Source organism: Bidens hawaiensis, unplaced genomic scaffold (genome assembly GCF_021521415.1).
Source record: "Bidens hawaiensis isolate Kalapana, Puna unplaced genomic scaffold, B.hawaiensis_p1.1 tig00022713_1, whole genome shotgun sequence".
NCBI lineage: Eukaryota > Viridiplantae > Streptophyta > Magnoliopsida > Asterales > Asteraceae > Bidens > Bidens hawaiensis.
The window spans coordinates 118,232-134,009 of NW_027493554.1; the positions used below are offsets into that span (position 1 = coordinate 118,232).

A 15,778-nucleotide genomic window follows, 5' to 3' on the forward strand; every position below is an offset into this window, starting at 1 on the left:
GTTTGCGCCCTTCCTCGCCCCAACCCACGCCCACTACACTCGGCCTTTGGGGGAAGGGGTTGGTGCAAAGCTCATCACACACCACCTCCAATGGTGGTGTGCCACATCACCAACCCCAAATCCATCACATGTGAAGGATTTTTACTAGGGGTAGTGGTGTGGTGTGTGATGACCCCAAATCCATCACCAACCCCAAATCCAATGGCTCCCTCCTAGATTTCCACCCCATCACTTGCGTGATGGCCATCACGCAATCATACCCCATCACGCTTGACAAAGGACCGGCGGCGGTGTTCGTGATGGGTGGCTTATCACGCAGTGCCCCGCCGGCTCTTATATCAACCATGTAGAGTTAACAACTTGCAATCCTGCTTATTTGAATGATGATTATATTTAATTTGAGCAAGTGCTATCATATGCTTGTGATTAGGGTGTAAACCCGCTGATGGTCGGGTTGGATCATCCTTTGCTATCCTAGTTTTTTTTTTTTTTAAATTTTAAACATACATATTCCATATATTAAAAAAACGGATCCCATTACAATAGAAAGGTGGATAAACGGGCAACAAGCTACGCCGCCACCCACTTTTGAATGGCAAACCCGATCATACTGAAAACAAAATTATAGTTCTTTGTTGTCCTAGATACAAACAAACTCGAGTGGGGAGCCTCAAAAACTAGACGTGGAAACCAACCATTCACTCTTGTTTTTTTCTTAAAGACAACGATAAAAAAACGTAATATGAACATCTCAAATTCATTAATTTCTATCGTGAACATACAACACATCAACGCATGAACTATATTCGACATCTTAAATAATTCTAGACATTTTTTCATCGTGTAGAAGATAAGAGAAGCGTTAATACATATTTGATGGTATTAAGTCTAAGACAAGTTTAATTTTCTTATTCATTTCATCACACATATTTGATGGTACTACCCCATAGTATAAGTTGGGGTAGGCAAGTTGATCACCGTGCTCTTGATTTTCGTCATCATATTAATACTATTCGTAATTCCCTGGGATCCGATACCGCTGTCCTTCAAACCCTATTAGTTTTTTGGTATCCAAATTAGCTTCAATAATGATAAAAGTAAACAAAAGTTTTGTAACAACTGTAAAAGCTCACCTGAAAAGGGAAATGATCAGGCCCACGAGCTGGCGCTGAGTTAATCTGGACTGTTCCAGTTTCCATTGCGTCGCTAATCAAAATTGCTTTGTTGATGTCCTTGGTGAACACACAACCCTAACATTATAAAAAAGTTCTACACGTTTTAGCACTACTAGAAAATAGACTAATAATTAACACACGAACTATGACACTTTATGGCGTGTAAAAGCACGTGTCATTAAAGGTCTATTTTCTAATATTGTAGATAAGTGGGGTATTTTAGAGGGATGTATATGATAATTCAGTTTGTATGAAAGGACTTGTCCATACTAATAAATGCATTAAGGGCAAGCATAATATAAACTACTAATGCATGACTTCTTAGTATACCTGAAGACCAAAATTGCTAGCATTGCAATGGTGGATCCCTTCTTCAATGGAGTTGATCCTAATAACGGGAACAATTGGCCCGAATGGTTCCTCCCAGGCGATTCTCATGTCAGGGCGAACATTATCAAGCAACAATGGCCAAATGAGGTTTCCCTCGCGCTTATACTCTTGGCAAAATGTTGCGCCTTTCGTCTTTGCATCCTTAGCCAACCCCTCAATGAAATTTGCAGACGACTCTGATACAACCGGGGTTATGTCACAATCTTCCTCGGGTGGACCCACCTTCAGTTTCGCCAACTTGGCGTTCACTTTCTCGACTAACGCGTCTGCAACAGATTCCATTACCAAAATCACCTTAACAGCAGTGCATCTCTGTCCACTGTAAACATAATTAATCAATCACTACCATTTGTAGATATCCTATATATGCTAGAGTATAGAACTGCAATTCATTACTTATATTTTCTTGTTTTGATTACCTGTAAGAAAAACCTCCTTTGATGACATTTGCTGCCACCAAATCTAAATCGGCATCTTCAAGCACAATACAAGCGTCCTTTCCTCCAAGCTCCATCTGAAGTGGCACCATCCCGGCTTTCTTGGAGATTGCGATTCCGGTGTCACCTCCTGTGAAGCTGGAAAGAAATAGCAAAAGCATTTTGAAAAAGGGGTCAACTTTACATATATCATCTGGCATCTAATTAATTCAACATTGTTTTAAACCACAGCCATTCGAATAGATTGGACGACCGTTCTGACCAATAATATTGAAAATTTGACCCTCTATGGTCAGATTGGCCGTTCTGACCAATAATTTTCAAAGTTGGTCTTTTTCGGTCAAAACAGCTGTTTTGGTGATCTACCGACGACAGTTTGATCGTGCTACCTACATTCTTGATCCATAAGCGTGAATAAGTAACATATAAAATGCAATTAAGCTACCTGATACAGTTAACTCCCGGATGCATAGTTAGAAAATCTCCGATCTCAGACCCTTTACCGGTCACACAGCTTATTAAGCCTTTAGGAAAGCCTGCCAAGTGAAAACATTGCACCATATGAAGACAAGCCACCGCACCCTGAAAACACGTATTCAAAATAACATTCAGAAAACCCAAAAATAGTCCCAAACAACAAATAAACGTGTCATATATTTAGACTAGAAAATTAAGTAACTACCTGAGTTGGAGGCTTAAGGACAAGGGAGTTTCCGGCTATAAGCGCCGGACCAATCTTGGAAACTGCAAGGTTCACCGGATAGTTGAAGGGAGGTATGGCCAAGACAACTCCGAGTGGAATCTGTTATAGTTCAAATTAAGACTTAAAACCCGAATCAGAATTAGTATTTTTTTTTCACACCCAAAAATATTTTTTTCATAGGTACGGATATCGGATATTTGTTTAGTTAGGATCGATTCATTCGTGTTTTTAATAATTTTATCCATAACTGATATTCAAACCGATCCGAATGTGAAGTTGTCTAACCGAATCAGATTCATTAATGTTCTGTTTCGGTTAAAACCCGAAAAAACCGAATTCACCCGAATAAACATAGGCATAAGTATTGAGTTCAATAAATTTAGGATGGGGTTGTGGTATCCTTGCATTAAAGGTTGTGGGTGTGCATCCATCCTATTTTAGTTTCCATTAATTCACATTATACTTTTTATTTATATTCAACTATTTTAAAACAATACAAAATTTACAAAATATACTTATTACATATAAAATAGCATGGTTACGAAAAATAAACAGAACATGGAGATTATGTGGAAAATGAACGATTATGTGTCAGTCAACGCGGTGTATTTATGGTTCTTAGCGTCTGGATGTTCTATGTTTTTATTATTTTTATGAGAAGAAAAATATTTGAAGTTCATAATGTGGTATACCTTTGAAGTGAGGCAGTATTTAGTTCTCTCATTGCCTGGAAAACTATCAGAAACCAAGAACTTGCCTTCTCCTAGAATCCTAACCCCTTCTTCTGCACAATATGATATTAGATCTCCGGATCGAACCACCTATATGTCAAAGTACAACTTTTAGTACCTAATATAGTATTCATTGCAATTTTTTTTTCTTTTGAATGTGACATGTTTTTAGCTACAAAGTTGTATCTAAAATGAGAATACAAGCTTCTTGCATATTTTTTAAATTTGTTATATCTACGATTCGTTTATACTAATGAGTGGGAGAAAGTAAATTTACTGATATGTTGTACCTCAGTGACTGAATCCTTGGCAGGTTTCGCAATCTCCTTAACTAGGCACTCGGCAATAGGAGCCTTGTGCTCCTTAAGAATAGCAGCCGCCTTGTGAAGAAGCTCGGCTCGCTTCCATAGAGGTGTTTTTGCCCATTGCTTTTGAGCGATTTTTGACGACTCAATTACTTTGTTAACCTCTTCTTGTGTACATGCTAATAGACAAAAACGTTGACGTCTTACTAGTGATAAAAACTGAAATTCCAGCAAGAAAATGTCCAATAGTGTTTTTTTTTAATATTATATCATAATTACATAGATTGGTTAATATAAGATATGGGAAAAACTTATAAAACCAAATAAAATTTTTTTATTTCTTGAAAAAAGTCTTTTTAACAACTTTTTGCAAAAAAAAAAATAAAAAAAAAAGAAGAAGAAAGAATAGAACACTTTTTCTTTCCTTTTTTATCCTCATAAAAGTCTTTTAACAACTCTTTAAACATTAAATCTCTCCACAAGTTACGAATTGAGATAATGATGTTTTAAAATAGACACATGGAAAGGAAAAGGCTGTTCAATGTTGATTTTGTTTTCAATATTTTATTTAATCTGTTGAACTAACAAATAAACTTTCCAAAATATTATTAAAATAATACTCATAATACATGAGTATTGATAGCGTAACTTAAAATAAAATATAAAAGTAAAAACATATAAAATGACTTGTATATATTTAAAACTGCTAAATACTTATAAAAAATTTTAGTGCTATTTAGTAATGTAATTTACCAAAAATGTTTCCGTTCATAAGAAAGAGATACTCTTTTCTTATTATAATAATAATAAGGCATTTTAATAGTTAAAAAAAACAGAAAATATATTAATTTTTATGCACCAATCATTGTTAAAGACTTCTATATATAAGAAACATCGAAATTATCCGACGAATTATTGTTTTAAATATTCTTACCTTCTATTAACTACATTTATCCGTCGAAATATTGTTTCATATTTGGTTTTGTATCACTTTTTAAACATATGCCTACACTAAATTTTGTGTATAAATATTGTACTCATACAATTTATGGCAGAATCCTTGGATCTGCTCATGTCACATTTATCCTTGTCTCTTGAATAGTGTGCTTTTGAATGTTTTTCTTAGACTAAGGGGTGTGGGGGCTTTCGTGGGGGCTTTAGTGGGGACAAAAACCAATAATATTATGACGTGTGGCAGAGAGAGAAACTGGATAAGGGGGTGTTGGAGCCCCTGGCTCCTGGTGTGGAGGGGCTCCAGCGAAATTTTTTTTTAATTCTTTTATAAATATATTCAAACAACGTATTATTAAAAAAACTCATAAATTATTAAAAAAAACACACATTAATAAAAAAACACATTAATATCTAAAAATAAAATGAAAATTAAAGTACTAAAAAGAAACATTCTTCTTATTCTTCGGCTTGGTAACCAATTTCCAGCCATTTTTTTTTTAAAAAGTTGAGAAGATGAATTGATTTTGGGTGAAGGTTTGAAGTTTTGGTATAAAAATGGGTGAAATGAAGTATAATTATATAGAAAATATTTTTTTTTGTTTTTTTTCGGCTCCCCAACGGTCCAAAAAACATCAAAAGTTGTGCTCCTCTCTCTCTTCTCCCGCTAACCGGCTCACGCCTGCCTTGTTTTTCCCGCTAGCGCCCCGTTAGCGCCCTAGTGGTGTGGTGTTAGCGCCTGGGGGCGCGAGCGGAGGGGCTCTGGCGCCCCCATTGAAGCCCCACACCCCTCAGTCTTATAATGGTCCCAAGAGTATCAAAGATACCAAGGTACAACCTTAACAGGGTAAAGTACAAATAGAATAGAAGTTTTAGATAAGAGAATCAAGATATGTCATTGCCCTGTAGCCAACCAAGTGTCATGTTTCCATACTTTTAGGATGTGCCAATGTGCTATCCAAATTTAGTTACTAACCTTTAAACTAGCAAGACTTGAAGCTGTTATATGTTCTTACCATAATTATACATAAGATAAAAAAAAAACTATACCGATGATATCGGTTCGTCACAAGGTGCTAGTTTTGTTTTGATTTTGTTTTTTTTTCATATATTAATTTGTTATAATTTAGTGTCGACGAATTTATTTATTTGGCTTAGTTCGGATTCCGTACTCCGTTACCGATTGAATTCATATCAACTTGTACCTGCATCATGCGTGGACTATACTTTGTTTTTAAATATGTTTTTTCTATCATAAGCTATACTATTTGTTGTGTCTGTTTACTTTTTTGGGTTTATCATTGAACTGTTACGAACCTAACAGTTACCAATCAAATTTGCATCGCTGCATCGCCGCAATGCGGCTCTTTTTGTTACCTAATTAAGGTTAAAAGTGTACCTTGAACCTTGTACTGAGTGGTTCTAGTTGTAGGGTTAATAATAGCAACAGATTTGCCAGAAGCAGATTTCTTCCATTCACCATCTGTATAGTATTTGAACACTTCTCCTTCTATAATATCTTCAAACACATCAGTCCCTGCCATTGATAAGATTTTCAAGTTTCTCTCTCTACCCTTATCTCCTCAACTGTGTGTTTTGTGTGAGAGAGAGAGAGTGAGCTAGAGTGTGCGTGTGAATGAATGGTGTATGGTGTTTCTTGTGTTGGTGCGTATAAATATTGGAGGAAGGTGAGCCACACTTCATAGCATGTATCCTAAGTGAATTATAACATATGCATTAATTCAAGGTTACAATATATAACGAGAAAGTTCGAAAACTTATTGTGGCTGAAAAAATTCATCGGAAGCGTGTGACAGGCACTTTTAACCTTAGTTATTGGGCTATAAATTGTTGGTTCAGGCCCCAAAAGAAACACACTAACACACACAATTTACGTATATATGTATGTAGTATGTGAAGTAATTCGTAGAAACAAAGAAACTTCAAAAGCTTATGTATATTATATTGAAAGAAGGTGTACAATTGAAAAGCAAACTCTAGCCTATTTATAAAACAAATAAAACACATGCTAAAAGCTTAGTCCACGATCCCTTTAAATCAGCAACAAACTGACGTTCTTTAGCCCCCAATAAACTCGGTCAAACAAAGACTAAATCTTCCACAAACCCACTAAACTGACATGGTAACCCATTTTCTTGCTAACCTATTTCTGATCTTCGGCCCGTATCCGCTTCATGACCCGACTTGAACCGTACTCGACCCATAACATGAAGATTATACCCAACATAAATAAACCGAACGAACATGAACGTTTTGTTTATGTTCGTTTGTTAAGGAAATAATGTGTTCACGAACACTAACCGAATGAGATTTTATGTTCGTGTTCGTTCATTAAGGAAACGAATATGTTCACGAACACAAACAAACACAAATAAAATCGGCAGAGCTTAGATACTGAGACCTATGTAGTCGTCAACATGGGTAATGAAAGCCTGTAAACGAATCAAACGAACAAGGGCATATTCGTGTTCGCTCATTTAACTTTGAAAAAAAACATAAACACTTAATCGAACAAATATATATGTTCATGTTCGTTCATTTAAAATATGAATATTTTTGTTCGTTTGTTTAAAATCTAAACCAATATAACTGATAATTGAACAAAGATAAACGAACATAAATGAACATATATGAACAAATGTATATGAACACAAATAAACATAAACGAACATAAATGAAAACACTTAAATGAACACAAGTTAACAAATATAAAACCTTTAAGTAGATGACTTATTCAGATAATATTTTATTATTTTCTATAAATACATATACAAACATAAATAAACGAGCATCATACACATAGTGGCAGGGTCCGACGGGGCGTACCTACGCCATCTAATGTTACGACTTCGGTTGTTTCATTTCGTGGTTCTCATTTCCCCTATTACTACAGCATGGGCTAAAGGAACGAGAGGACAACATTAATTGATATCATTTACTTTACATTTGAATATTTATTGCGCTACGAACGTTGAATCATGCATTATATATATATATATACACACACACGCACAAAAACTTATGAAAACTCACAAACTTAATTATTGACAAATATGTTATTTTCAACGTGCTACAGGTTGAATCGATAGTGTGTTAAAGATGAAGATCATTAGTATAGCTTAGGTTATTTGAGTAAAGAACTTATTATTGTTTTCGATGAAATGTTTTTCTTTTTATTTATTAATAATTGTGTACTTTTTTATGTTTTGAAATGAAACAAATATAATTATTGTTGCTCTAATAGTGTTACGAGCTTATGAGTGATCTGTACGTTACACCTAGTGCTTAAAGACGGGGTGTTACAATTATTATAATTGGTTTAGGAAAGGTTTTTCCATGGAGAAAAAGTTTAGTTAATTGTCTTGGAAAGAAAGTTAAGTAGATCTATAAATATGGGTCTGGATTACTGTTTATTGTGTGTCAAGAGAAGTCTCTTCTCCTTGTATGTTCGTGAAGTTATGTTTATTGTTAAGTTTGTTTGATTATATGAAAACAGTCGAGGGTTGTCACCCAAATATCATGTGTTTGTTTGTTTGTTTAATACGTCTGAGTCAACAATTGGTATCAGAGCTTAGGCTCGTTGTTCATGAAAGTTTGTGGGTTTCCCAATCATAGGGTTGGAAGAATCATTGTTTCGAGAGAAGTCGGTTGAGTTTTCTTACAAAAAGTTGCATATTAATTAGTTGGAAGTTGTGATTTGTAATAAGGATTGGTGTTTAGCATTTTTTGTGAAAGCCGTCATCACGAAATAAAGGTCAAACCCTTTTGCATTAGCTTATTAGTGTCTTGGCATTGCAATATATATTACATTGTTTGATTTTGTTTGTGTTGGAAGTCAAACCCACAACCGCTAAAGATAAAGATGGAAAAAAAGGATGAGTTTGATGTTGTTTGTTTTTTAGAGGTAAAATGTATATAGTCTGTAGACCAAATCTGTAAACGTCTGTAGAAGAGGAGGTGGACCAAACATATGTAGTCTACAAGAAGAAACTGTTTGTTTTTTAACGTCTGTAGATTGCTAAAATAAATTGGTGGTTATGTACAATCAATATATATCAATCAATCAATCATGTCCAGTAAAATCCCACCGACAGCAAAGCTATAAGTATGGTCTGGGGAGGGTTGGTGGTTATGTACGAACTATGGTAATGGGTGGTGCTGCTGCTGAATGATGATAATGGTAGTGGTGGCAGACGGTGAGTGGTGGGTGGTGGTGGTAGAAGGAGATGGCGGTTGGTGGTGGTAGAAGGCGATGGTGGGTGCTGACTAGTGGTGGTGGAGGCGAACGGTACGTGGTGGTGGTCGTTGGTGGTTGACGGTTATGGCGGAGGATGGTGGGTGGTGGGGGTGACGGATAGTGGGTGGGTGGTGGATGGTGGTGGTGGATAATGGTGGTGGCAAACGATGGGTGGTGGACGGTGGTGGTGGCGGACGGTGGGTGGGTGGTGGATGGTGGCGATGGACGGTGGTGAATAGTGGTGGTGGTGGCAAACGATGGGTGGTGGTGGTGGACAATGGGTGTTGGTAGGGTGTAGTGATTTAACCTTCTACGGACCTTAGAATATCTTAGAAGTGAATGGGCCAAGTCTACACCAAGAAGAGCTTGAGCAAACGTTTTTTTTACTGAAACGTCTTAAAAAAAACAAACAGTCTGCAAATGGCAATGCCTGCATATGATCTGCACGGCGTAGAAAAAAGAGCCCGCGCAATCCTTTTTTAGAAAAAAACATACAACACCTTTGTTTGATAGATTAATTGGATTTTGACAAACTACGTATCAAATTTTTATTTTTTTATTTTTTTTTAACTTCTGTATACCTTTTTGTTTGGTAATTATATTATCAAGTTTAAAAGCTATGCATGATGATAAAGAAGGGAAATCGAGAACAGTGAAAAAATCGATAGGTTGTTTTGTTTTGAAAGCATCGAAGTTAACTTCAACCAACTATGCATCATGGTCGGTTATGGTGAAATTTTTTTTGAGTGTGAACGGTTTGCAAGATGCAATTCATGTTCCAAATGATGTGACATTAGATGAGAAGAATCGAAATGATGTGATCAACCGACTATGAAAGTACGCCATCTAAAGTTTATTTATGAAAGTACGCCATCTAATACTTGGCCATTCGTTTCGTTTCGTTCCTTTCTCAAATGATGTGACACATGATGTGATCAAGCGACTATGAAAGTGAGGGAAATTGTCACACCCCGACTAGGTAGTTGCGGAAGCGTAATACGGGAATGTAACAGATAACACTGGTATCAACAACATTGTTTATAAAGAAAATTCAACAGCTAATTTACATCATATTACATGGGTAGGTACTACGTTTACAAACTAAGTGAAAAACACATAACCGGTTGCGAGCTTCTTAAACAGTATTATATCAGCGTCTATTCACAGCTATTCAACTTGTCTTTCTAACACCAAGCACGTAAGCAAATCATTCCACTTTTGCTTTACCTGAAAAGCATGTAAAACGGGTCAACTACGTCTAGTTGGTGAGTTTCAAGTTTCACGAGTATCAATGAAATCAGTATACGAGTTCGTAAAGTTTACAGTGTGTATGTATATATGTCTGTGTATGATGTATTATACTAAGCCACAAGTGAAACCGAAACGAGCTAAAACACATGGCCTCCACTGCCCATGCACTCCCGTTGGCATTTAACAGCCAATTTGCCCCAAGTATGTACTATGTCTAACACCACATAGCAGTATGTAAAAATATAATGACAATGTGTAACTGGGTTTACATATGTTCCGGCATACCCCACCGGCTCTGTCAGTTGGGTTTGTCAAACCGATAGTACTATCCACACGTCACCGGCACGAAGTTAATCAATTGTGTTTGTGGGGACTTGTCAAGTGTTAGTACTTAGATAATCCACATCATCACACGTTTTCAAGTATAACAGTTTATGTAAACATGCTTTTCACCCCAAAAGTTCGTAAAACAGTTTAGAAAGTGGGGGTCGTGAAACTCACCTTATTGTAGTTTGCACAGAAATTACGTGTCAGATAGTCAGATGTCTCGTTTATAGCCTGATTCCTATAAACGGTATCGTATCGTTAATACTAGTACAGTGTTCAAGCTAAGTCGGGCTGTATAGATAATCTGGGTATAGCTGTTAGGCCCAGAACATGACCATAGTCTTAGATTGTGACGTTGTATACTATGAAATGTTTAAAACTGGATTTGGCTCAGTTTCGCCGTTCTCCGAGCCTAGCTCAGTTGATCGTTTATACGTTTCGGGATTAGGTAAGATCACATAAAACTTAAGTAAATATATTGATTGATAAAATAAGTTGATTTATGAAGGAATTTTAAAGTTTCGGTGTCTGGTTTGATTGCAGGGTTCGTTTCCGTTTTCGCATGGGTTTGATTATACAAAACGCGTACAATCCACCCGAATTGTCCGGAATTCTCGTAAAAAGTTCGTTTTTATCAATATCATTCAAAAATATGATATTTGACCACTTTTGACATTTTGACATACCAGTCAGTCCGTTAAACACAAAACTGCCGGTTTCGTTAAAACAATTATAATTTAAATCTTTAATAAATCATAACTAAATATGTAATTACATATAAATTATGTAAATTTTTGTAAAAATACATTAAGACATGGAAAATTTTATAAAAATATTTCCAGAAATTTTATGATTATTTATTTATTTATAAAAATTCATTTAATAGGTTATAATCATGTAATAAATGGCCCGTTTATATCAAACGACCACCAAAAAATCCCATAATTTTTACCAATAGCCTCAATGTGACTACATAGCCCCTGCAAAATTTCCAGAACCTAAATCTTTAGACAAAATGCCTTTTTGTGCGTTTTTCGGCTGTTAAAACTCGGTTCCACCATGGCTGCACAAACCATACTTAGACATTTCCAATGATTCCCAAACTTTACCAGTGATCTTACCATCCCATATCAAACTCCAAAACCAAGTTTCATAATTTTTCAATATGTTTTGCTATTTTTCCCAAATAAACGCCCATAAACGGGAATAAATTCGCCAAATATTCTCCGTTTATCGAAAAATTACCAAATTTGAACAGGGACTCATTTATATGATCCCTAATGTCCCTGAAAATTTTCACAAGCTAAAAACAAGCACGTCACAACCTAATACTAAACAGCCCCTAAACGAGTATTACGGGTTTACCTTGTCGGTTTTTGGTGAATTTTGCTAGCTTAAACGTCTTTCCGGGTCTCGGGTTGCAAACTCAGTATATCTACATATCATATAACATCAAACCAAGCATAAATCATCCATGTAACAGCCTTGATAATTAGGGTTTCGGTTTTGGGTTCAAACCGAACTTTCTAACCGTAAAAACGTTGTATTCATGTTCTAATCCGCGTTTTTGACCAAAAAAGTATATGTTCCAGGTTTGTAAACATGTTTAACATCAAAACATAATTTTACTTGATTTTTAGGGTTTTTGGATGGTTAAACATGTTTAACACTAATCAAAACATGTTTATATGATAATCATATGGATCAAATCTTGCTAAAACTTATTAAAATTGAGCCTTACCTTAGGGTTTTTGAAAGGTGCTTGAGAGAACAGGTTGGAGCAGGTCTGGACTTGAAAGTTTATAAGTTAAAATGAATGACAATGCTTAGGAATGAAGTTATGTAAAAAAAAATATAATGTGATGTTTGGTGGGCATTATTTCCGATCGGAATCCCTTAGAAGCCCTTAATGGGCTGTTTTGGCCCATTAATTTATATATACAAGCCCAAACATGAAAAGCCCACTTCAAGTTTAGTTCGGGTTCGGTTTTTCGCAAGAAAATTAATTCGGGTGTGAGAAATAACGTAAAAACGTGTGTTTTTCAGCTTGTTTTTGTAAAATAAGAAAAACGTACTGACTCGTTGTAAAATTCCAAAATATTTTCACGGATGGCTTAGAACATGTCATATAAGTGTTTTGTAAATCTTTTTCGGCTTAACGGATGCTACAATGCTTGTTTTGATATTAACGATTGCGTTTAAGCTTATAGCGTATCGATAAACGAAACCTTTTTCGTTTAAAGAGTTTTAAACGTACCGAGGCCTAAATATCAATATATTAGCCTCTATAACATATATATAACTCGTATATGACCCCTCAGTATGTATAAGGGTCATAATTAGTATCGGTCGGTCACTCGTTTAAGCACTACGAATTAACCGATTTATCATTTACTTGTTACGTAAGAATATAGTATACCTCGTTTTGTCATGAATGTCACATTCTCCCCCCGTTAAGAAATTTCGTCCCCGAAATTTAATGTGTCATCGGTTTTCTAGGGAACAGGTGTGGGTATTTCTTTCGGAATTCGTCCTTTTGTTCCCAAGTATACTCGGGTCCTTGTTTTGAATTCCACCGAACTTTTACCAATGAAATTTTGTTGTGTCGTAACTGTTTGGTTTTCCCGTCTACAATTTCTACCGGTTCCTCTACGAAGTTGAGCTTTTCGTTGATCTGAACATCTTCCAGTGGTACTATTGTCGTTTCATCAGTCAAACACTTCTTCAGATTCGATACATGAAACACGTCGTGAATAGTGCTCAGTTCTAAGGGTAGTTTTAATCGGTAAGCTACGAGACCAATTTTTGCAACAATTTCAAAAGGTCCGATGTATCTCGGGGCTAGTTTCCCAGTCTTTCCAAATCTTATAACACCCTTCCATGGCGATACTTTTAAGAATACCTTATCACCTATTTCAAAAGATAACGGTTTTCTGCGAATATCGGCATAACTCTTTTGTCGGTCACGGGCAGCTTTCAATTTTTGTTTAACCTGGTGGATCTTATCGGTGGTTTCCTGAATTAAATCGGATCTTGAAATTTGAGTATCACCCACTTCTGTCCAACATAGTGGTGATCTACATTTTCGCCCGTATAGAGCTTCATAAGGTGCTGCTTGTATACTACTGTGATAACTGTTATTGTAAGAGAATTCAATGAGTGGGAGGTGTTGATCCCAATTCCCTTTAAAGTCCAGTACACAAGCACGAAGTAAATCTTCTAAGGTTTGGATGGTTCGTTCAGATTGACCATCGGTTTGGGGATGGTAAGCCGTACTTAGGTCGATTCGGGTTCCCAAGGCTTCTTGTACTGCTTGCCAGAAATGTGAAGTAAAGTGACTGTCTCGATCGGAAATAATCGAAAAAGGTACTCCGTGTCGAGATACTATTTCATCAATGTAAATTTGAGCGAGTTTTTCGGTAGTGTAGTTGTTACGGATGGGAATAAAGTGTGCGGATTTGGTTAATCGGTCCACTATTACCCAAATTGCGTTGTGTCCTCGAGAAGTTTTAGGAAGGTGTGTCACAAAGTCCATGGTAATTTGTTCCCATTTCCATTGTGGGATTTCGGGTTGTTGTAACATTCCCGAAGGTTTTTGATATTCCGCCTTTACCCTTGCACATGTTGCACATTTACTTACATACACGGCTATATCCTTTTTCATACCAGGCCACCAGTAAAATTCTTTGACATCCTTATACATCTTATCAGCACCTGGATGAATAGAATACTTGGATTTGTGTGCTTCATCAAGTATCAGCTTTCGGAGTTTATGAAGTGTTGGAATCCAGACCCGGTTTTTGTAATAGTATACTTCATCGGTTTTCTTATCAAAATTCCTTTCATTTCCATGTAGTTCTTCTTTTTCTAGCTGATCTGTCTTCAAGGCCTCATCTTGTGCAATGCGAACTTGTTCGGTTAGGCTACTTTGAACAATCATTCCGAGTGCTCGTACCCGTAATGGTCTGATTCTGTCTTTTCGGCTTAAAGCATCAGCTACTACGTTGGCCTTACCCGGATGGTATTTAATCTCACAATCATAATCATTTAACAGTTCTACCCATCTTCTTTGCCTCATGTTTAGTTCTTTCTGATCAAATATGTGTTGTAAACTTTTGTGATCAGTATAGATGGTACATTTAGTGCCATACAAGTAATGTCTCCAAATCTTCAATGCAAAGATAACTGCTCCCAATTCCAAATCATGGGTCGTATAATTCTTTTCATGTACTTTTAATTGTCGGGAAGCATATGCTATTACTTTCTTTCTTTGCATCAGTACGCATCCTAAACCTTTACGAGATGCGTCACAATATACCACCAATTCATCAGTTCCATCTGGAAGGCTTAATATTGGAGCCTCACATAACTTCTGTTTTAACGTTTGGAAGGCCATTTCTTGTTCTTCTCCCCATTCATATACTCGATCTTTTTGAGTTAGGAGAGTTAAAGGTTGTGCAATACTTGAAAAGTTTTCAATGAATCTTCTATAATACCCGGCTAGTCCTAAGAATTGACGAATTTCTCTTGGTGACTTAGGCACTTGCCAATTCTTAATGGCCTCAATTTTACTTGGGTCTACTTGGATCCCTTGATGGTTCACAATGTGTCCCAAAAACTGTACTTCTTGCAGCCAAAACTCACATTTGGACAACTTTGCATATAATTTCTCTTGCCTCAATAATTTTAAGATTTCCCGCAAATGTTGTTCGTGTTCCTCCTTACTTCTCGAATATATCAAAATGTCATCGATAAACACTATCACGAACTTGTCAAGGTAAGGTTTGCAAACTCGGTTCATGAGGTCCATAAACACTGCAGGTGCATTCGTCAACCCAAACGGCATAACCAAAAATTCATAGTGACCATACCGAGTTCAGAAGGTTGTTTTTGGTACGTCTTCTTCCTGAATTCTCACTTGATGATAACCAGATCTAAGATCAATTTTTGAAAAATACTTCGCACCTTGGAGCTGGTCAAACAAGTCATCAATTCGAGGTAAGGGGTATCTATTCTTTATAGTCACTTTATTCAATTCCCGATAATCAATACACATTCGAAAACTCCCATCCTTCTTCTTTACAAACAACACTGGTGCTCCCCACGGTGAGTAACTAGGGCGAATAAAACCCCTGTCCAGTAACTCTTGTAACTGGTTGGACAGTTCTTGCATTTCAGAAGGCGCAAGTCTATAAGGTGCCTTAGCAATGGGTGCTGCTCCCGGTATCAAGTCAATACGGAATTCAACTT

General features: G+C 36.4%; 1 protein-coding gene across 1 annotated transcript; it reads right to left on the reverse strand.

Annotated features, from left to right (window-relative positions):
- Positions 1–738: 738 nt before the first annotated feature.
- Positions 739–6,416, reverse strand: LOC143566165 (NADP-dependent glyceraldehyde-3-phosphate dehydrogenase). The gene is made up of 9 exons (XM_077052927.1): positions 6,092–6,416; positions 3,727–3,920; positions 3,398–3,526; positions 2,685–2,804; positions 2,448–2,584; positions 1,985–2,140; positions 1,506–1,884; positions 1,134–1,250; positions 739–1,053 (listed from the first exon to the last, which is right to left on the reverse strand). Exons 1-9 carry the CDS (start codon positions 6,234–6,236, stop codon positions 940–942), a joined length of 1,491 nt encoding a protein of 496 aa, XP_076909042.1. The 5' UTR covers positions 6,237–6,416; the 3' UTR covers positions 739–939.
- Positions 6,417–15,778: the final 9,362 nt, after the last annotated feature.